This window comes from Oenanthe melanoleuca, chromosome 28 (genome assembly GCF_029582105.1).
Source record: "Oenanthe melanoleuca isolate GR-GAL-2019-014 chromosome 28, OMel1.0, whole genome shotgun sequence".
Taxonomy (NCBI): Eukaryota; Metazoa; Chordata; class Aves; order Passeriformes; family Muscicapidae; genus Oenanthe; species Oenanthe melanoleuca.
In genome coordinates, this window is record NC_079361.1 from 2712445 (window position 1) to 2735847 (window position 23403).

A 23403-nucleotide genomic window follows, 5' to 3' on the forward strand; every position below is an offset into this window, starting at 1 on the left:
GGTCCCTGTTTGCTGTCCCCACATCCCCCGGCATTGCTCTGTCCCCTCAGCGGTCCCTGTTTGCTGTCCCCATGTCCCCGGCATTGCTCTGTCCCCTCAGCAGTCCCTGTTTGCTGTCCCCACATCCCCCGGCATTGCTCTGTCCCCTCAGCGGTCCCTGTTTGCTGTCCCCACATCCCCCGGCATTGCTCTGTCCCCTCAGCGGTCCCTGTTTGCTGTCCCCATGTCCCCGGCATTGCTCTGTCCCTCAGCGGTCCCTGTTTGCTGTCCCCACATCCCCCGGCATTGCTCTGTCCCCTCAGCAGTCCCTGTTTGCTGTCCCCATGTCCCCGGCATTGCTCTGTCCCCTCAGCAGTGCCTGTTTGCTGTCCCCACATCCCCCGGCATTGCTCTGTCCCTCAGCAGCCCCTGTTTGCTGTCCCTATGTCCCCGGCATTGCTCTGTCCCCTCAGCAGCCCCTGTTTGCTGTCCCCATGTCCCCGGCATTGCTCTGTCCCCTCAGCAGCCCCTGTTTGCTGTCCCCATGTCGCCAGCACCGCCGCTGTTTCCCCCCCTTCCCGCGTTCCCCTTTCCCCCCTCACGGCGCCCCCCGCCTCCGGCCCCGCCCCGCTCCCCCACCGCGCACGCGCGTTCCCGCCGCCGCCCGCCCTCCCCCGCGCACGCGCGGTGCGCGCCCCCGGCGGCGCGGGCGGGCGGGGGCCGGGGCGCGGCGCGCGCACGTCACGGCGTCGGGCGCGTCCCAGGGAGCCGCGCGCGGCGCCGGCCCTGCCCCCAGCGCGCCCCGCGTTCGGCCCGAGCGGAGCGGAGCGGAGCGCTGGGCTCGCCCGCTCCCCCCGGCCCCCCGCGCCGCCCCCGCCCCGCGGGGAGCGAACATGCTCCTCCGGCTCCCCGAGGCCGCCGCCGCCGGCGAGTGAGGAGCCGCCGCCGCCGCCGCCCCGGCCCGGCCCGGCCCCGCCGCCCGCCCGCCCCGGCCGCAGCCGCAGCCGCCCCGCTTCGCCCAGGCAATGACAGCGGCTCCGGCCCCGTCCCCGCAGCAGATCAGGGACCGGCTGCTGCAGGCCATCGACCCGCAGAGCAACGTGAGTACGGGCCCCGCGGGCCCCCGCCGCTCCGGGCCGACCCCCGCCCGGCGCTCCCGCCGCGACGCCTTTCTCCCCCCGCCCGGGGCCTCCGGGGCTCCCGCCGGGGCCGGCCCCGGTGCGCCGGAGCCTCCGCTGCGGGCGGTAGCGCGGAGCTCCCGGCGCGCCGCCCGCCCGGGGTCCCGCAGCCGGCGGCGCCTCTCGCCCGCGCCCCCCGGGCCGGGAGCGCAGGGCCGCCCCGCCGGGGGCTCCGGGGGCCGCTCTCCGCCCGCCCCGGGCCGCGGCCGCCCCCGCCCCGCCGCCGATCGGCGCCCCGGGCCCGGCCGGTGCTGCCCGGCCATGCGGCGGGCGGCCCGGCCGCCTCCCCACGCCAGGCCGCGGCTCGGGCGCGGCCTGCAGGGGGCTCTGGGCCGGCCCCGCCGCCGCTCGCCGGGACCTTCCGGGGCGCCCACCTGTTCCTCGGGCCCAGCGGCCGCTCCCGCCGCGGCCGGGGGCACCCCGGGCTGCGGGGACGCCGGGAGGGCTCGGCCGGTCGCTGCGGGTCTCTGGAGCTGCTCCAGCACCGAGCAGCCTCGGTGTTCGCTTTTATCCCTTCCTGCAGCGCCGTAATGAGCTTATCTGCTCCTTCTGGGATGTGGTGTAAGCACAGAAGTCGGCGTGTATTTTACCTGCAAGTGGCCTTAAGTGGCGGCTATCCCAAGGATCACTTGCTCCTTTTAAGGGATTTTTGGCTCATCCAAGCAGTTCTCTGCTTAGGTGTTTATTACTGTGAGAGGACTGCAGGGCCCTCAATCTGTCCAATTTTTTAGTCTTAGGTCAACAGTCACCACCGCAGGATGCCAAGGTGGGTCTGTCTTTGCCATCTGCAGTTCGTGGGGCCAGCCTCTGATGCATCAGGCTGAATGTGTACATGTTATTCCAGGAGCTGGGGTGTGTGAAATGGTGCTTTGGTTCTATTAAAGTCATACCTGCTGCTGTCTGAACAAGTGCTTTTTTGTGCCAGACCTGTATCAAAGTCCTAAAGCAGCTAATAAAGTTATTGTCATTTGGTACCCCTCCTGGAACAGCCTGCATGTGACGTGGGCACTGAAGAAAAATCACCCTGACCTTGTAGGTTCTGTAGAGCCCCCTGGGCTGGGCATCTGTGGTGAGCTGCAGAGTTACACGTTGGAGTAACAGTAACAAGCCGTGGTGGTAATTGTGCGCTGTTAAATGTCAGCGTTGTCTGAGTTTGCAGTGCGTTAACGTGGATCCTGCTGAAATGTCAGTCAGTGCACTTCATGAATCCTGTTTGCTCTGAGCTTTCTGTGGCTGCTGATTTTTCACTCTACGTGAGATTGAGTGCCAACCTACTTTAATAAAATTCTAGCAGATCTGTTGTGTCTTTTGACTTCAGAACTGTCAGCTGCAGTGGTTACCCTAATTCTGGTGTTACTTTGTCAGACACTGTGGCTGTGCAGAACTAAGCAGGCAGGAAGTCAGTTTTGTGATGGATACTCTTCCCTTTCTCCACACACTGATGTTACACGATGCTGTTGTGAGAGGACCCAAAATAACCAGGCAGTTCCCTGCAAGGTCAGTAGCCCCTTAAGTTTAGGAGTGATGTATGTTAAATTATAATTCTACATACTTGATACTTATCCAGGGCAATAATTGGTGGCAGAAAAATCAGCCCATTGTTCCAAAGTGCCTGTAGGCAGGGTCTGTCTTCCAGTTTAACCTTTTCTTGAAGGAGAGCAGAGGTGGTGTGGCTGAGGTTCATTGTGCAGGCTGAGAGCTCAGACTCCTGGCTCCAAAGCACATGGAATATGTGGTGTTGTTGATTGTTCATTACCTGGCATGTCAGTGGCACAGAGGGAAGAAAAACTTACATTTTGAACACACTTAAAAAGCAGATTCTGAGTTTAATCGCACTTGGGCACCAACATGACAGTACAAGGAGCTGCTGTGCTGTTTTCCTGCTGGGAGAGTCAGTGCAGCCATGAGCTGGGGACTTATGGAGAGCTCCAGCTTTCTACTTTCTGCTGGCTCTTGGAATCTTCTGACAGAATTAATTGTGTTCAAACCTACAGCATTCATTGTTGTCACTGACTTCCTCATTTACCAAGAAAGCCAAGCTTTGAGGCCTAGATTTAATTCCAGCTTTTCAGTATAGTTAGTGTGTGAGTTTCTGGAGAGGGTGAAAGCTGCACCAATGATTTCAGGTGGGCAAAACCAGTTCAGTTCTGTGGGGCTGAGGAGGGAGGAGATGGTTGGCTCTTCATGGTGCTTTCCTGTAGGGTCTATAAATTAAACTTCACTTAAATTCCCTAACACATCCCCTAGCACAAGCTGCCATTGTGGATATTCATTCCTGAGTGGTTAGTTGGATCTTGGTCAACTAACAGGTCATGCCTTAAATGAAAAAATAAAAAATAAGGACATAAGTTTCTCTACCTCTATTGGGTTGAACTGGTCAAAATAATCGTTTCCCCAAGCTTGCAGAACCTGCTGGCCTCAGGAAATCATCTCCTGTGCTGATTGTTCATCTCCAGCTGCTCCATAAAGCCCTGCTGACTCGGGAGCAATATTGAATTTACACATGTTTAGCACTTGAACCTCCTCTAGTAATCGCTGCAGAATATATTTATAACTTAGTTTCCCACACTTAGAGGTTACCCCTGTAAATTCTGAACTATTTCAAAGGAGACCTATAAGAAATAAGCTATTTTTAAAAGAACTTACATCATCCTAGAAGCCACCCGGGATGTCTGGTATTGTGTCTTCATTTATTCAGCCTTTTCTCCTCGAGGAAACATATGGGCAAACCACTTCTGCTCCATGACCTAAGCACTGAGTACCAGCACCACTTTCCTTCCAAGGCTTCTGTGAGAACATAGCAGGAGTTCTGTTCTGTGAGGCCTGACAGGGGAGATGTTCCTCGATTCTGCTGGGAACAAGACTTTTTCCTCCAGACTCTGTGTGCTGAGAAGCCAGCCCTTCCACCCAGCAGAACACCTTAGCCTTGGTAACTCCTGCTCTGTGCTCCTGGGGGAGTTTATTCCCTGATGTCAGGAATAATGAGAAATGTTGGGTTTTACTCTGTGGGCAAGCCTGTCATTTCCAACCAGCTGCTAGAATTGTGCTTGCAATTAAATGGTTCCTCATGCTGAATATGTAGCAATCTGTTCCTGTTTTTAAATATTAGATAATAACTTCATTATTTGCCATTAGTACCCCTCTGTGACACAAACCCAGCTTTGGTTTGAGTAACAGTCTGTATTGTGTGCTCCCTGTGAGGTTAGGCTTGGCTCTAACTCCAGCTGTGGTTCATGCAGTATTTCAGCTGGACTTGCTGCACAGATCTTCAGGAGTGGTCCATGGTCTGAATTATTAATAATTAATTGGCCTGTGTGTTGGAATGTGTTGGGTGGTGCATTGGCATGGGCTGATCTCCCAGCTGGCACAAGCTGCATGGTTACAGATGCTCCCATGGCTGTTTTCCCAGGTGCTGGAGACCAAACCCCCCTCACCAATGGCAAAGGTGCAGGGCACTGGAATAATATAAATATGAAAGCAGGGGAAGCTGGTGGTTCACCTCCTGAGGGTCTCAGTGATTTCTTTGGGTGCAGGAAGTGTTACGTGTGGGCGAAAGTAGACTAGGATTGGCTCTTGCCTGAGCTTTATCCTTTTCTGTGAGCCCTAATGAGCTTAGCAGTTTGGAGGGAGGTGCAGAGAACCTGTTGTACCTCTTGCCCTCTTTGTCCCTTTCCTCACTTGCAGCTCATCTTGTTTGGAGCAGTCTCACATTTTGTGTGTGAAGGCAGCAGGTTGTTCCAGATGTGGGATGAAATGCAGAGGGCTGGGGAGCATTTACTTATGTGCAAGGTCTAAAGTGTTGTTTTCATGTCAGTCTTGAGTTCCAGATCAGGATTTGGGTCTGATGTAGAGAGTCACATTGCATCCAGGTTCTTTATAATAACTTTAAATAAGGTCTGTGTTTTTTAGTACTCTTTATTACAAACACTTGGATTCACTTGAGTTCACCATGTGAGGGTGATGGCACAGTTGGATTTTTGGCCTTGCTTTGAATTTTGCTTGTCCACTTCTTTAAAAAAAAAACTTATTTGCCTTGGTGGCAGTGCAGGCTGTCACTTCTTGAGAGGGTTTGAGAGGCTGGAGGTTTAGAAACTTTTAATTTGTACAGTACCCCTTGCAGCAGTGAGGCCATTCTGAACTTTGGGGCTGCTAAGACAAAAATCTGAGGGAACAGAAATATCAGGGAGTTTGAATTGAGGGGTCAAAGCAAGGGGAAAGCCAAACAGCTTTTCAGTTGTTAATTCCTTGAAACTCCCCAGGTTGCAGTGATGATGGCAGTAGTCATTTGCTCTGAAGCTCTAATTTGAGTGTTTGTTTCAGCAGCAGTGACAATTTAAATAACACCCATTTCTTATTCCTGCTACACACACCCATTTTATGTGTGCAGAATCCGAGGAATTGATCAGGATTTAAAGAGGAAAAAAGGCAATATATGGATCTTTTCCCAGGTAGTTTTTGATGTAGCTCAATTAGTTGATAAAACTTCTGGTGCATTGCAAATAGTTCTGGCAGCAGAATTGGGTCTTAAAGTGTTTAAATGAGTGTGGAAGCAGCAAAGAACAGCTTCCTGTGGGGCTGGGGAGGCCCTGGCACAGGTTGCCCAGAGAAACTGTGGCTTCCCCATCCCTGGAAGTGTCCAAGGTCAGGCTGAACAGGGCTTGGGGCAACCTGGGATAGTGGAAGGTGTCCCTGCCTATGGCAGGGGAGTGGAATGGGATGGGCTTTAAAGTCCCTTCCAACCCAGCCCAGTCTGTGATTCCATGAGGAGTGGAATGTTGCTGCTTCCTGGGTGCTTCCCTGCTGCCTTGGGAGCTGGCAGGAAGGAGGTGGTGTCACCTGGAAAAGTTAACCACGCCTGTCTGGGTTTTTTGAGGTGACAGTGGCTGCCTTATGGCCAAGTTTCACTTGCAGAGCCCTTTTTTGTTGCTGTCACTTTTGTGTGGGTCACAGATGTCTGGAATTATCCTGTGTTTGTGGGCATGCAGCAATACAGGGCTCTGAACGTGTCCTGGAGTCACTGCTGGGAAACCTTCACAGCCAGCCAGGGGGATGCTGTTGAGTTGTAACTCATGAGTGAGCTCTGCAGCTCAAGAGTAAACCACCACCTTGCACTAAAGGCTGTGTGCACAATGCTCCAAATGTTCAAAAATTGGATTGATTTGGCTTAAACTCCTGTGCTTACACCAGCTGAAGCTGCCAGTGGAGCTGGAAGAGCTGTTGGGATCCCCATCATGTCCCCACCTCCAGCTGTTCTTGTTCCCTCCCTTGTGCTGACCCAACCAAGGAACTCACCTGGCCAGGCCCTACCTGAACAGGGGCTCCTCAGGGACCCCTTCCCATGCCCCAGCTCCTCCTGGGCTCAGAGAGGTGCAGTTCTGGCACAGAGCTGGGGAATTGTGTGGCAAGGAGAGGTGACAGTGGGGTGGTGGCAGCTCAGGCTATCCTAGAGCAGCTTCAGCCCCCTCACATTGTCAGACTGGGTCATCATAGGGGATCATTAAAGAGCTTTTAAATCCAAATGATGAAACTTTGCAGGAAGCACCTCTCTGCACATGCTGTACGTGGGCCCTTGGTGGGAAACAAGCACTCTGAATGCTCAGAGGCTGCAGGAAAATAACTCATTAACACATTTTTTATTGGTGTAGCCATGAAACAACTCCTCAATGAAAGAACCAACTTTTTGCAGGTAGTATAAATATGGGGAATAACCTCTGGTAGTGACCACAGGCAGCTGTGTGTAAGGTGAGGGTCCTTCCAGGAGACATATGCTGGAACAAACTTCTCAGGCAGCAGAGGACCTGTGGCTGCTGCTTCCTGAGTTGCTCCTTCCCAGTGGGGCTGTTCTGGATCTGTGTGAGGCCATTTGAGTGCACCTTGGCACACCTTGAAGGCAAGAGAGCAGGGAGCTGAGCAGGTCATCCTGGCAGGGCTGGAGCTGGGGTGGGATGGGCATGGGATCCAGCTGGATCAGCTGCTGCTGCCAAGGCACTGCAGCCTGACAGCAGCAGGGGCAGGAGGGAAAACACTCCAGAGCTCCCACGTGGAGAGGGAGCCTCCCAACCTGTGCCTTAGCAAACAGGAAGACTTTCAGCTTAGGCTGTGTTTCAAAAGTCTGGGTCTGGGTTGGGAACTCCAATTTGTCTTTTTGGGGGGTTTTGTGCAGTAAATTGAGGGTGAGCCCAGTTTAGGGGTGGTGGGATGTGTGTTGCTGCCTCTCTAGGGGTTCTGCTGTGGCCTCATGACACAGCAGCACTGTCATTCTGGCACCTTTGGCTCCTGATCAAAGTAGCTCCACTGCAGCTGAAGCTTTTTCTCCCTGTGGATCCTTTCCCAGTTTCTTCAAGAAGCTGCTGCAGGTGACAATTAGTTTTTCTTTTTTTTTTTCAGGAACCACAAAAGTTTCAGGAGAGGGGGAGGAGGAATCAATTCTGCCTGCTGCAGAAGTTTGATGTTAGTCAAGCACTGCTTTTAATGCATAGTTACACCAATACATTATGCTTGGAGTTAAAAGTAATGTCAGTGTAGCTTTTTTACATAAAAACATGTCTGTTTTGGCTGATAACATTTTGCTGCTATCTCTTCTGACCAGTTATGTGCTTGGTGATAACTCCAGATATACTTACTTCAGTCTGTCTAATGTGGCCCCACTTTTACACTTGGTTTTTAAAGAAATAATTTAAGGTAAAGGTAAGTAAGTACCTCACATTCAGTTTAATGTAAATGTAGGTTTGTTTATTCAGTGTTCTAACAGCTAAATTACTCTTTCTGTGGGTAATTCCTGCTTTTGGTGTTTGGAATAATATTTAAGTGCCAGCAAATTGCTTTAATTTGAGGTGCAGTCTGCTAAAACTCGGCAGCGAATTGGTGTTTTCAGGGGCACGGCTTTCACAGGGCAGCAGTGCGTGCCTGAGTGTGATTGTTAATATCAAAGTGTACAATTTTCAGCATGTCCAAACAGTCAGTGGTAGCAATTTCTGCTGAGGAGTCACTGGAAGTAAAACATAATTAGTTCTGTTTTAGTGAGCAGAGTGGTTTCTAACCCAGCAGCTGGGGAGGAGGGATCCTCCATCCGAGGGATTCAGGGACACGCTCAGCTGGGCGTGTTTTCAAACTCTGTGCTGTGGAGACGACTGTGCAGAGGTGGAAGTCTTGTCTCAGAGTGACAGCCAGCACTTCTGTGGAGCTGCTTTCTCACATAGTTTCCATGCAGGATCAGCTTGCAGAGTATCACAGTTATAGTACAGGTCTGGAGGGTTTGACTTTTTTTTTAAGGGGTGTAGAGCCGTGGAAGGTGGAGGAACATGGTGTTTTCTCAGGGTGATGATGCACAGTCATAAATTGTCTTTGGTGAACAAACTTCCAGCACATTACAAATGTCTGTAACTCAAGCCATCACTTTCTGAGCAGGTCAGTACATAACACTTGTCATGTAAATTAACTGCAGCAGAAAAGGACAAGGAATGTCTGTATATAACTTGTCATCCTGAGAATTCCAGGAAAAAAAATAATATTTCAATATTGTATTTATTCCTTGGAGAAACCACAGCTGATTCTTGAATAGAATTGAGCCCAGTGAGGTGGAGGAGAAGATTCAAGAGGTGATGTTTCAGATTTCTTTGTGGAGGTAGGTGCCTGCAGCTCATGGGCTGAGCACACTGCTCAGGAGCCTGGCTGCAGCCTGGAAAACTCAGTGACCATTGTCCTGTGAGGAGGAAGAATTTGGAGAGTCAGGAGCTTTTGGGTTTTCTCTTTGCTGGACTTTTCAAGACAGGCTGCCAAGGGGCTTGAAATGGAGAAGTTTTTTGCCACTAGGTTAGAAATAACCAGGGCAGGTTGGAGCTTCATGGATGTTCTGCCCCATCCCTGGAAGTGTTCACAGCCAGGTTGGACCAACCTGGGATAGTGGAAGGTGCTCCTGCCCATGGCAGGGGGGTGGAATGAGGTGGGTTTTAAAGTCCTTTCCAACCCAAACCAGTCTGGGATTCCAGATTTCCATGTTCTGTGTTTAAATATTTAAAACATGCAGATGAGTGCTGGGTCCTGCCATGGCCACGCTGGGCAGTTGGCTCTGGAGTGGAGCTGCCTTTGCAAAACCCTGAGCTGAGAAGGCTCCATGCTCACCTTCCTTCAGGGATAACTTTTTTTCCCAGACAAAGGTACAGAAGTCATTTTGTTTCCAAGGAGCTGCTAAGGATTGTGCTGCTGGCTGGAATGGCCAAACATTCTCCAGGGATTACTGGGGGGCTTTGCTTTCCTGACAGGTGACATTGTCCTGAGGTGACACAGCCTTCAGAGAATAGAGCTGTTTGGAAATGGGTGACTGGTGGCAGTGTTTAATCTAGAATTTGGAGAGCAGTAATTCTAGGAGATGTGTAAATTGATTTCAATTTTTTTTTTTTTGTGTCCATAAAACTTGTTTATGGTATGTGCTGGCAAGAATTCACTATTGGTAACAGTTGTTGGAAGGATACAGTGACTTCTCCACAAACTTCCCCCTTTGTAACACTAGTTTTCTCAGGTTTTGTGAGCAAACACACCATGCCTAAACTCTTATGAGCAGTCACATGAACATCTTGCACTTCAGTGTGATGAATTAATACATTCCACAAAGAATTCAACATTGTATTTACCTCAGCCTCCTCTATCTTAAAGAATCAGCTGAGAAGCTTCCCTAGGAATTTGAGAAAAGTTGGCTTGCTGCATTTAAAGTACACTAGTATGGTGATAAATGGTTTTACTTTTTTAAAAAAAGAGTGAAAATTCTGTGGGGGCATTAGTAGGGCCTTTCTGAATTGCACTCACATATAAACTGTTCTGTGTTAACAGCTCTGGGTAGATAGTTTAAGGGATGAGTAAAATAATACTTAAAAACTTCACAAAGCTCTGGGTCCCTTCTCATCAGTCCTTAAATGCATGATTTTAAATGCTCACCAGTGCTCTGGAGTGCATGAAGAGGAGCAGGTGGTCACAGAATGGTTGTAAAGTGATTCTTTTAGGGGTCCTGTGGTACCTCACTGTGCTCTGACCTTACCCCAGGGAGGTACCAACAGTGAGTTCAGGTGAGTTCCCTTAAGCAGCAAGCACCAAGATCATGATGAATTAGAAGGGGCACATTTTAAGGCTGGATTTTCTATATATTCTGTATTATTCTGCCTGAATACTCACCTGACTGCATTTCTGTCTCGTTGAAGTAGGACCAGTTGTCCCCGTGACTTTGCTTGCACAGCAACCTCATTTTATGGCTCTCTAAATTTTGAAGCAATAATTTTGGACTTCAGTTCATGGCTTATAATAAATAGCAACTACCAAGATTTGTCTGGTTGAAGTTTCTGTACTGGGGGAGGAGGAGGAGAAATGAATATCCTGTTGACAAGGAAACTGTATCTTAGTTGGTGTGCTTAGCACCAGTGCAGGGATTGAGGGGTTGTGAGTGAGAGGTGCCTGAAATGGTGACAGGGAGCAACTACAGAGCCTGAGTGGGGAGGGAAATTTTGGGCATTTCTTTTGGGATTTTTGGGATCACTTGGAGCACTGTGCTGGGGCAGTGGGGTTGGGATTTTTAGGTCCTTTACAATACAAGCTGTTTGCTGGAGTTACCTGTATGGGTCTCTTTGAGAGGACAGTTCTGAATTGCTGCCCTGAGTCTAGTTTGGAGTAGCTGGAAATGGATGTTTCAATGTGTTTGTGCCCCTTCTGGTTCAGTGTCTGTTCCCCAGGTGTAGGGGCATGGCTGGAGGGGACTTCACGTGGTTCATCACCTTCATGAAACAGCTCCTGGACTTATCTAATCTATTCCTAAACCTCCACAGTGGCTCTGGAGACTGTGGAGAGATTATTGGGAGTGTACTGGTAGCTCCCTGGTTATTTCTGTGTGCAATCAGTATTGTTGCAAATTAGACCAGTGAGCATGAAAACAGTTGATTAACGTTTTCTTTATTATGACTAATAACACATAAGAAGGTTTATTTCGAGCTTCATGTATCTCTTTCCTTTTTTTCAATACTGTGTGAAATGAAAACTTCAGCTTTGTTATTAACCATGTTTTCAAAACCTCTTATCACTGCTGTCCTCTGACCTCCTCTTTGTCTGTGTTCTTGTGCCTTGGGATGAAGATGTAATTCCAGCTGAATTTGATTCCTCTGCCATTCTTTACAGTTTGGGATTGAGTGGAGAACAGCACTAAATGATGTTGCTTGCTGTGGTAGGTGCCACTGAGAGTGGCAGTGGCTGCCTGGGGTTGTGCTCCCTGGTTCTTGGTCTGTTCCTTCAGCAGGAATTTTTGAATTTTTACCAATTGAATAGTATTTCATGTACCCTCTTCAGCTGCTGGGCTCTTTAAAATCAGGCTAATGAATTTTTGTTTTTCCAGCTTCACAGTCTGGTGGGATGGGTTTGTTGTGAGGTATGGAATAAGAAGCTGGGGGGGGTCATATTGCAGTGAATCTTTTCTGTATGTCTGCAGCTCAGGGCTGGCACTACAGGCACGATTCTTATGGTGTTATACAAAATGTTTAGTAACTGTTAAAGTTGACAGTCAGATATTTCTCTCTGTAGTAACAATAATGTCTTGCAGTCATTGGCTAATAAACGTGAATGGAGAAAAGTGTTTCACTGTTGCTGTTTTCTATTTGCCTTAAGGATCTTTTCCTGTCGGGCAGGGAGCTGGGGGTGTGTCTTGTCTTCATAAGCTGTGTTTTATTTCTTGTACCATCCTGCTGCAGTGGATGCTCCTTTTGTGGGTGGTGTCCTGCCCTGGCCCAGCCTGGAGTCTGTCCCTGCAGTGCCAGGGCTCCGGGTGCCTCCCTGGGAATGGCCTTGCACAGAGGAGTTCGTGGCACTCCCAGCTGCTGGGGACTTGTGTCTGGAGGCTCTTTGTGAGTGCCAGGGCAAACTGTGCTTGGTGCTGGCAAGCTCCTCTCATTCTCTTGGCTGCTGTGGTGTCTGCCCAGCTCAGGGATGTGTGTGGGCACTGCCAGGAGGGAGCAGGGAAAATATTTCCAAGATTCAGGGGAAGGTTTCTTCGCACTGCGGAACTTTATTGGCATCTGACCTTACTCTCCTTTGATGATCCTGCCTTTGTCAAGTATATACAGGAAGGGATCTGGATGTTGTTACTTTGCCAATAAATAAAGCCTAAGTATAAATAAAATATATGCAGATTGCTTTGTCTCTTTAAAGTAGACCTGGGAGTTTTAAGCTCGGAGATGTGGATAATGCTTCCTGTGCCTGGTCACTCTTTGGACTGTTCTTGGTACTCAAGGAGCTTTTTTTCTACCCCTTGTTTTGCACCATAAATTTTTTTTTCAAAGCATGGTCTCCATATGAATTTCTCTGTCATAGAAGATTCTCCCAATGAATGACTTGCAACCCAAATTATTGATTCCTTCATGTTTAAAGATCTGTTTTACTAAATACTATTAGAAAACTGGCCTCCACCTTTAAGAATATATTTTGTGTACTGGTTAATATTGGATCTTTGCTTGGCAAACTGACTTTCAGACATTTTCAACAATGTGAGCAAAGTAGTGCATTGTCATCTTTTTGGTATGTTGTGTCTGTGAATAGTATCTCATGTTCCCTATCTTTAGACAACATCGTGTCATATTGGGGCTAGGGGGAACTGTTAATAGATCAGCTGCAAGGGAACTGAACTAAATACCAGCAGGTTGTAACCTGAATTCTAACTTGGTGTGTTTGGTCTGTACCTTTGAACAAATGCCATTACAATTTTCTGTTGGTGGTGTGTATTGTCAGTGTCTGGTGTCTCATAGTTCCTCCACAAAGTGCTAAATAAACTCTGCACCACTGGATTTCTGTTGTCACATTTAAATAAAGCCTTCTGTGAATAGCAACTTTTCTCTCCTCACTTCTTATTCCATATTTTAGGTTGTTGTGCAGTGAAGTAGGTTTTGTACAAAAGCAGTGTTGGGGCAAGATGTGACACTGAGGGGGGACCCTGGTGTGGGGCAGGAGCTGGTGTTGGGCTGCAGGTGACACTGAGAGCTCCAGGAGAAGGAACCATCACTCCTGGAGCAGGCACTGCACCTTTGGGATCAGCTCTGCCTCCCTGGCCTTTCCAGCAATATTGAACTGGGATTTTCTTAAACACTTTCCTGCTCTCCTGAGGAGATACACAGCCCTGAAGCAGGGGGAGGACAAAAAAAGGTACAAACGCTCCTGTGAACTTCTGTCTGGACCCTACTGCTGGTATTGACTGCCACCAGAAACCTCCACCTTGGCAACAGACACCTGGATTTATGTTTGTAGGAAGAAAAAAGACCTGTTCAGTCTCCCACAGTGTCTCCACTTCTCTGCTGGCTTCTGTCAGACTGCCTTGGTGCTACAGGTGGGACAGTGTTATGGAAGTACTTTCTCTGAAACCATGGAAATTTTGAGGATTTATGGATATTCTGATGAATAGTTAAGTATGATGGCAAATACTTTCTCTCCAAAGCAGTGTGCTGTGATATCTGTGTGCTCTGTTCACCATGCCCACAGTGCAGTCAGGCTGTGAGTGTTGTAAGCTGTGATTTCAGGAGGCTGATGGTGTTACACTTTGTTTTAGAGGATTGTCAGTGATGGGCAACTCCAGGCCATGTTTAAGTATCCTTTAAAAACTTGTGAAGGCACTAATGTGACCAGAAGAATGATGTCTGTTACTTATCAAATAATGCCTTTTAGCACTGTTACCTGAACTTGTGGTTGAAAAGGACCTTTCTGCCAGAAAGGCAGGAATCTGCATGGGCAGTTTCACTGCAAGTTTTGGGATTGTGCATAAGTTTTTCATGTTATACAGAAAATGCTGCTCCTTCTACTGCAGGTGACTCAGGTCTGGTTTGTCATCTATCACAGTGTAGTCATGCATGCAAAGATCTTTGGAAACATCCCTGTGTAGTATTAAAAAAGAAAATCATTGCTTTATCTGAGTGTCTGCAATAGAAAGTTTCTGTAACATATATTTTTAAGGCTGCAGTGGGGGAGTGCAGGTTGTGCTGTCTGTCCAAGCAGTCCCCAGGAGGATGTTCTGGGGATGTTCACATTGTGTGCTTGGGGTCTGGGCTGGTGTGTAAATGAAGGAAGAGAATCAAAGCATCCCATGGGGTGTGCTGGTCCCACAGAAAACATATCCCTGTACCTGGAAATGGTGGTAGAGCTTGTAGGGATGCTGAGCTTGCTGCTGCTTTCAGATTTCTTGGGAAGGCAGTGGTGGAAGTGGAGGTGGGAGGGAGCAGCTGTACCTTAACCTTTCCAAAACCCCTTTAAACTGCTGTGTAACACCCTGAAATTAGTCACTGACTTGGTCTTGACTTATAAATGCTGAAATAAGATTAAGGTGGCAGTTAAGAAAAGAAAATTAAGCTGCTTGATCTTTTCTTGAGAGTTCAGAACCCCCTGCTTTTGTCTGAGGCTGGAGTAAAAACATTCAGTGCTTAACTTGGAAAAGATCTCAGCAATAGTAAGCTGCAGAGTATGGCTGAATGGCTGGATGACTTAAGGAGCCTTGCATGGAATAAATAAGATTTGTTTTCTGTGGCTGTCATTAGGGTTGGCTGGAAAGGATTATCGTGGATGACTCAAAGCAGATGTTCTCCAGTAAACTTTAGAGTGAATTACTCTGTGTGCCAGTCAGTGCTCTCAACGTGGGAGCAGCAAGGCAGAATTTGGAATGCTGCATCAGTTACTTATCAGTTACTAATCAGTTCTTTTGAGCTGTTTGCTGCAAGCTCCTAAGTGAGGGTCCTGGAAGGTGTTTTGGGGGTTGCAGTGTGAGCAAACAAAGGCACACAGAAACTAAAATGCAAACTCCTGAGACACTGATGTGCAGTGTCCAAAAGGAGCAGGGCTGCTGAATTCCATCCTGCTCTGCTCCATGCACTTCACCTGCCTGTTCTGTTCCCAGTGAGCATCTCCAGTAGCTCTTTGTGTTAATAAATTCTCATTTCTGCTGCTGCTCAAAGCAGGGTGGTGTCCTGGCAGGTTTGGTCACATTGGTGTCAGGCTGGTTATGTGACAGTGCATGAATTTTGCTGTAACAGTTGGTTTAAGGTGAAGATGATGTGCAGGATTCTGTGCTGCTGACACTTGAGGTGTTTTGGGAAGTCCTCTTGTTACCATCACTGTGTTTAAGTGCTCTAAAGAAATTTCCTAGTCTGTGTTGTTTTAAAATAGGCAAATATTATTTTTACTATAAGTTTCTCTTTATGCTGTTTTGGATGAAACATCCTGAGAAAGCTACACAAGGGGAAGTGGGGAGAAGTTGTTGAATGTGCTTGAACATTTTATGTATTTATTTTCAAAGAATGAAGCTTCCCTACAGGTCAAAGAAAAAGGGAAAATGAGAGGAGCTGCTGGCAGTGGTGTGGAGAGTGAGATGTTCATGCTCTGCTCAGCAGTGACAGCTCGTTCTCAATTGGTTACAAATGTGTGAGGAATCCAAAATGGGTTTGTTCCAGCAGGAGCTGAGGGTGCAAGGCCACTTTCACTGTCCTTAATTGGCACCATGTGTCCCCCAGAGCAGGGAGGGAAGTCACAGCCTGCCAGCCCTGCTGGAGGTGGTTTAAAATTTGGGACATGCACTGGTGTGTGTTTGGGGGTATTGAACAGAGGCAAAGCTGTGACTGGAAATTCCCTGAGCACTTTCACCTTTCTGTAGGTGTGTGTGCACATGAACGTATCACTTTCCCTATCTTGACCTTCTGATAGGCCAATGAACTTATTTTTGTCATCAGTTCTTCATTTAGATAATGAATATTTGGGGATTACCAGTAACTGCAAAAATAATTGTAGCAGTTAATGGTGTGTGCAGCAGAGCCTTTGTCACCCTGATAATTCATAGTCTAAAATATGTGTTGGGAAGGAGAGTATCATGTTTTGCAAGTTTAAAAATATTTGTCTGGAAACTCCCAGAATTGAGCTTTAACTATTCTAAGGGCTCTGGTTCTAAAAACTGAAAAAAACAACTCTGATGTTGTGTATTGCCTAAACTGTGGTTCTAAGTTGTCCTTCCTGGGCACTGAGGCAGGGCAAGGGTGGAAACATGGAAGAAAGTGCACTGAAGTGAAATAATAAGAACTAAAATATGTCAGAATTGGTGCTCTTGCTGCTCTAAAGGTTAAGCAGAGTTTTACCAGGCCTGACCTCGTGATAGGGCTTTAAATATCTGCAGGCTGAAGAAAGAACCAGGACAAATCAATTCATCTTTGGCCTGGAGTTGGTTTTACACCCTGTAGGAGCTAGAATCATTCAAAGCCTGCATGAACTTTAAACATAAATTTGATAAAAGTGCATCAAAAAATCAGGATGAGTGTTCCTCCAGCACTGAACAGTCCTGCAGGGATGGACAAAACATGGGCTGAGCCCAAGGTTTTGTGCAGGGAAGAGACTTCAGCTCCTGGTGCTCCTGTGCTATCTTAGTGCAGGGGTAGAGCTGATTGGAAAAGGCAATTCTCACCCAAGTCAGTGTTTTAAAGAAGAGGGGAGTGTGTGGCTGGGAAGGCAGAGCTGCCTGGTGATGATGATGATGCTCCTGATGAGGTTTCAGGATGATGTGGGATCCCTGCAGAGGTTCTTGCTGAGAGATTTTTCTCTCATGCACTTCACATCCACTTGAGTCACAAATGCAATTAAGCAATAAATGAGACTGTGATTCAAGTTTTCCTTTGCTTATCTTTTAAATCAATCTCCAAAGGTGAATTAGAAATTCCATGTTTCAGCTCTCTTAACATCAGGTAATGGAAACAAGGATCTTTCTGTAGGTTCATAAATTTGTTTGGATTGGAAAAGCTCTCCAAGATTGAGTCCAACCCAGCACTGCCCTGTTCACCTCTAAACTAAGCCCCTAAAACATGTAGTGTGTGGTTTCTCATGGAAACCACTAAAATCACACATGTGCTGAGGATGTGCAGGATGTACAGCTGTGCTGGGGGTGCACTGCAGCCCATCAGAGAACCTGATCCTCACTTTTTCAGTGCATGTGGATTTGTGCAATTCCTCCTCCCCAAGCACATCCACCACCAGCAAGGGGTGGTGGAGGAGCTGAGGCTGGGACTGATGGTCTGGGGACACCTGCTGGGCACAGCCCCAGCCTGAAGGAGGGACCTGCAGGCTGAGATCCTGTGTGCAGTGCAGGAAGTGAAACTGGGAATGAAACTGCAGAGCAGTGCCTTGGGCCAATCTGCAGTGGGGCCTGAAGGATTCAACTCCACATTTCCCATTGCTCCTGCTCTACTTGGCTCTCGTTAGGCTGTGCACAGTTAATTGATGCTTTGCAGAGGGGTCTCAGAACTTTGTTACTCAGTCACACAGTTTTATTGCCACTGTTTCCTTGGGTTTTACATAAGAGTGTGTTTGTTACAGCTCCTGCAGTTTCCAACTAGGTCAGTAAAAGTGTCCTTGTCCCTATTCCTTGAACAATCAGCTCCCTAAAGCCAGACAGTCTGATAGCAGTTTGTGATTAATGCTTCCAGCAATTATAAAGTGGAAGGTCTTAAATTACATTTGTTAACTAAGACCAGTACATGAAACATGAAGTGACTTTGTCTTCCTTGTTGCAGATCCATAACATGGTGGCAGTGCTGGAAGTGATCTCCAGCCTGGAGAAATATCCCATTACCAAAGAGGCACTTGAGGTATGTCACCCTCTGAACATGATTTTTTATGTGTATAAAAGGACTTTTTCCTGCCTTTCTAATTTCCATTGGAGCTTTTCTGGAAACAATAGATGGATTGCAAAGGATTCACAATTAAGATATTATTTTGTCCCTCTCGTGCTGCTTCCGACATCTCGCTGAACACAGGGATCCTTTCTGGGCCCAGATCAGTATTCTGGGCAGCACAGTTCCTGTTTGTGCAGGGCACTACATTAATCATCACTTGCCACTGATTAATTCTGTTGCACTCAGCAATATCACCCTGCAGTTCTGGTCACCTTTGTAGACATTTGGTGACCAAGCACCTCAAATCTGAAATAGGAAGAGAGTTGCTCTGGGTCTGTAAAATTAATCTTAAATTCAGTTAAGCAGGTTTTAAGGCCTGATATTTGTGGGGAGGTCTGGTGTAGGGAGAGCTGAACTCTCACTGGCCACTTGTAGAAACAGTCCAAAGTAGTTTTATGGCTGAATTATATATTTCTTTTTCACTCTTTGTATTGAAATTAGCGGTGTTCTTGCTTTTAACTGTTGCTTAATTATAACTCCACCTGTATTTCAACATATGTATCACAACAGGTTGCATATTTCTCTCACAGTCTGGTCTGTGTTCTCCTTTGAAGTACTTTTCTTAAGAAATCTGACTTGTGGAACGGTTCTTTGTTTTCAAATGTGCTTTGGGAACAATCAGACACTTCCTTCCGCTCATGAAACCACCTTGGGACTCCCTGGGAATGTTCTTTAAATGGCTTTTTCATGCATTTCCAGAAGGCTGGGGAGTGAAGGGAGAGGAGAGAGGTGGAGGAAAAAGGTAGGACACAAGTCACACGTGGTAGTCAGGTTTGTCAAATGGAGATTTTTATTGTTAACGAGTTACTGGAACAGGCAAAGATCCTGAAATTCTTTTCTCTTGGCTCTCTCTGCAAATCTTACACCTCCCTTGTGATAAACACACACCTTTGGGTGCTGCATTTCCCCTCAAATCTGAACCTGCACCCTTATTCTATTGGTTCTTTCTCATTAAAAAATTTCTTTCTGATGTTTTTACCAGGGAGTAAAGACAATGTGAGTTGAAACCTAGAGTTGGTTTCACATTGCGTGGCAGAGCACTGGACTAATCCTTTCCAAAAAGATTAATTCAACACTTCAATCTTTAATGGTTTTTAACCAGGTATTTCTCAGGGGTGAGCATTACAAAGCAGAAACATTCCTTGAGAATTTTGCTTGGAATGATATGTGTTTGTAAAACACCTTGTCTGTCTTTGTAGGAAACCAGACTCGGGAGGCTCATCAATGAGGTGAGGAAGAAGACATCCAATGAGGAACTTGCCAAACGTGCCAAGAAATTGTTGCGGAATTGGCAGAAGTTGATAGAACCCGTAACCCAGAATGAGCCAGTGCCAAGGGGGCTGCCCAACCCGCCAGGATCAGCAAATGGAGGTGCCCACAACTGCAAACCAGACTCACAACTCCCTGCTGTGCCCGGCGCCAAGCCCATCAGCGAACTGAAAAGCAGGAATGATATCCAGAAACTAAATTCTCCAAAAACAGAGAAACTGGGAAATAGGAAAAGGAAAGGTGATCACAGGGATGGGCATCAGGGCCCTCCTCCCCCAAAGGTCTCCAAAGCTAGTCATGAAGTATTACAAAACTCTTCACCCCCTCCAACCAATGGAATTGGAGGTAGTCCTGAAAATTTTCCCAGTCCTGTAGACATAAACCTACACGCAGGGCCCGAAAGCAGCAGGACAGATCTCAGTGAAAATGATAAACACAATAAGATCCCAGTAAACGCTGTAAAACCTCACACCAGTTCTCCAGGACTTGTAAAACCTTCAAGCACTTCCTCCTTACTAAAGACTGCAGTGCTTCAGCAGCATGATAAATCAGAAGAAGCCACGGGCCCCCACCAGCCCAAGAGCCCACGCTGCTCCTCCTTTAGCCCCAGGAACGTCAGGCATGACACTTTTGCTCGGCAGCACAGCACGTACTCACCAAAGGATTCGATGCCCAGTCCATCTCAGAGGTCTCAGCTGGCGGACGCCGCGCAGGTGCCGTCGCCGCCGCCCTCCCTGATGCAGCCATCCTCACCTCCCCTGCCGGCCAAGAGACTCGAGTTCCCTCCTCAGGCGGCCCCCGAGGCGCAGCAGCACTGGCAGGAGCAGCAGGGAGCCCCCGAGGGCCAGCACAGGCACACAGCAGGGACACTTCAGCAGCACACGGCTCCCGGCTGCAAAGGGCACCCCGGGGAATCACAGCTGGGCTTCCCACAGGACACTTCCAGGATGGACAGTGACGATGCTGCTTCAGGGTCTGATAGCAAAAAGAAGAAAAGGTACCGACCCAGAGACTATACAGTCAACTTGGATGGGCACGAGACAGATGGGGGTGTGAAACCTGTGAGGTTAAAAGAGAGAAAACTCACTTTTGATCCCATGACAGGACAGATAAAACCTTTAACACCGAAAGATCCTTTGCAGGTAGAAATCCCTGCACTTACTGAACAGCACAGGACAGAAACAGAAAAGCAGGAGCAAAAACCCAACCTGCAAAGCCCCTTTGAACAAACGAACTGGAAAGAGTTGTCCAGAAATGAAATCATTCAGTCATATTTAAACAGACAGAGTAGCTTGCTGTCTTCATCAGGAGTACAGACTCCAGGAGCTCACTACTTCATGTCTGAGTATTTAAAGCAGGAGGAAAGCACTAGAAAAGAGGCTAGAAAGACTCACGTTCTAGCTCCTAACAGCAAACCTACAGACTTGCCTGGGGTCACCAGGGAGGTCACGGGCGATGACCTCGACAGAATACGTGACCACAAGTGGCCAGGCGTGAACGGTTGTTTTGACACACAGGGTAACTGGTATGATTGGACACAGTGCATATCCTTAGATCCACACGGGGATGATGGGAGATTGAACATCCTGCCTTACGTCTGCCTAGACTGAGAGCAGTTCTGCTAAGCACGCTTTTCCCACCTGCAGTTAGCAGAACTGGCAGACACGATGCCACTTCCAGCTGGAGAGAGCCTCCTGTCCTGGACAAACAGGCCCCACGAGCAGAGCGGGGGAGGGAGCTGGGCCTTTCCAGCTCGTTCCTTTAAATTCTCCTTTTGTGAAATGCTGCTACCAGTTTACTAACAATTGCAAAGGAAGGCATACGAAGGTTGATCAGTTGAGTTTAAAACTCTATAGCGAGCCAGCTATAAAAAGTGTTAGTCCCCAAGAAGTGAAGAGGATTTCCAGCACTTTCTGAATGCCGGAATCTTATTACAGGCAGGTACAGAGAAAAAATTGTGGAAGTTACCTTAACAAAATATGCATCTATTTATTTGACTTGATTTGGGTTTTTATTTGGCAGTGAGATATTGGAGAGACAATGTGCAAAAACTGTAGTTTTATTTCTATCACATCTCTGAACATGATTGAGTTATTTAAGAGTCATGTGGTACGGAGATTGGGTTTTAAACAGCAGGTGTTGCACTGCAGGCTGGGCCACCAGCTTCAGCTCAACATTCCATAGGCATCCACATATTTTAGTCTGGTTTCAGTTTAAATCCAGTCTCTGAGAAATGCTGCAAAAACTAGATGTTTAATGATATTTTTTGATCCCACCACCACCAGCCAAATATTTTTCCTCCTTTTCCCTTCCTGCAAACTTATAGGTAAAAAAACAAAAAGACAAAAAAAACAAAAAGACAAAAAAAAAAAAATACAAAAAGAAAAATCACCTTTTCTAGAATCTAAATGTAATGAGGGTGCTACAAGTTTGTAACTGTACTGTGAGAGGGAAAAAGGAAGCCTGTTTGTATGCTGGAAATATACTTGTTACCATTCCTTTAGATATTGTTTGCCTTATGGATATCCATCATAAACGCAATTTGCAAAAACAAAGAGCCTTAGTGAATGTACAGTAACTAGACTTCTGTGTTCCTGGGATGCAGAAGGGAGCAACTTTGCTATTTGGTCCTTTAAGTGGACACGTTGTGATATAAATGTGGAAATAAAAAAAATTTGCACAAACCAGTTTGTGAATTATTTATATACACTCTACTCATTTCCCCCCCACCAAGTTTGCTCAGTTCAGCCCAGCTAAGGGAGCCCTGGCACTGGGAGCCCTCGGAGCAGGGAGGTGGAGCCCAGTCCCTCGGACACTGCCCAGGGATAACGGGATTGTCTTCCAAGAGCCCTGGTGTGCTGTGCAGTCACACAGGGTGGATCTGTTTTTAACTCTGCAGACTGATAACCCAACTGCTGATAATGTACCTCAAAGTCTAAAGAGATCAGAGTTCATCTTTTCGTCTTGGTAACTTTGTAATATTTTGTTCCTAATTGTTCAGCGCTTTCTGAAGCGGCCTGGGGTGTAGAAAGTGAAGGATTTCTATTAACTGTAATTGCTTTAATATTTGGGACTATGTTGTTTGATGCAGTCCCCAGTGTTTGGCTTCTGTTCAGGGGGTCAGGGGAGGGGACACTATACCAAAAATATTCCTGGGTTTAGTGATGTTAACTCTGTTAACCCATCTGTGCTGGAGATGAGCCTTGGCAAGAGCTGTGCTGCCTTTGAGGGGAGAGCAAACTCTTCCCTGGTTTTCAAAGGAGGCTGCTCCTGGCCAGACCTGTGTTGTGTTGGTTCATTCCCTGGAATACAACTGATAAAGTTTGGTTCATTTTTAAGTTGTTCTTGTTCATCATTTATGATCTGACTGTTACTGAAATGTGTGAGTATCTCAGAAATAACAATGTCTGTGTGCTTCCTTTTCTGAAATCTGAGGTCTGAGAGTGAAACCAGAAAGTGGTTACCAAAAAATGCATCCAAGTATATTTTCAGTTCACTTCCATTTTGTCCTGCTGCAGTTGCTGAGGTTGTGCAGTGTGGTTTAGAACTGGGAAAAGCTCCTGCCTTGCAGTTCAGATTTGATGGTAGACGGCTAAGCTGCTGGTCATTTTGGAAATGCTTATTTTGTTTATGTAAAAAATTACTGTGCATCTTACCTCCCCCTCCTTCCTCCCTCCTCCCTGAATGGTCCCATTTAGGAACAGGGTCTGTGCTCTTTGGAGGCCTTTGAATATTCCCAAATTTCAGGAAATGATGAAGTATTACTTGATAAATTCCATCTTTTTCTCCACTGCTTCCATTTCTGATGCAATTGATGGCCCTTGACTGCACTGGGTGAGGTGATGCCCGAAGCTCATCACAGCTTCCAGATTACACCCAAACTGCCTGTGCTGGTGCTCCTGTTTGAGGAAGCACCAGGAATCAGACCCAGCCCTTTCCCTGGTGGTACAAAAACTGCTGGAGAAATTCCCTCCCAATGCAAGCTTTAAATCTTGTTCATTGCTGAGTTTGTTGCTGCTGTAAGGGGTCAACTCACTTGTGTGTCCTCCAGGGTGAGATGAGGCTTGACAATCTTTATTTCAGCATGCCAGTATAACCAGTTCTGTGAGCTCCAACAAATGTGAATAAGTTTACAAGGTGATATTTTTTTGTCAATTTTGTAAACAAGTTCAAATGAAGTTTACCATGTGCGTACCTGCTGTGTACTCTCATTTGTGCATGACTCAGTTTCTCTGCTACTGCTTTCTCCTCTACCTCTTGCA

The 23403-nt window shown here is 47.4% G+C and overlaps 1 protein-coding gene across 2 annotated transcripts; it reads left to right on the top strand.

The window, feature by feature from the left end:
- Window positions 1-739: 739 nt before the first annotated feature.
- On the top strand, window positions 740-21825 carry MED26 (mediator complex subunit 26). 2 transcript variants are annotated; one of them, XM_056512613.1, is made up of 3 exons: window positions 740-1079; window positions 17711-17785; window positions 19072-21825. In XM_056512613.1, the coding sequence occupies exons 1-3, from the start codon at window positions 1005-1007 to the stop codon at window positions 20749-20751; spliced, it is 1830 nt and encodes a 609-aa protein (XP_056368588.1). In that variant the 5' UTR covers window positions 740-1004; the 3' UTR covers window positions 20752-21825. The 2 variants fall into 2 exon arrangements, with proteins under 2 accessions (XP_056368588.1, XP_056368589.1); XM_056512614.1 differs by lacking the exon at window positions 740-1079 and adding an exon at window positions 7826-7844.
- The last annotated feature ends 1578 nt before the right edge of the window (window positions 21826-23403 follow it).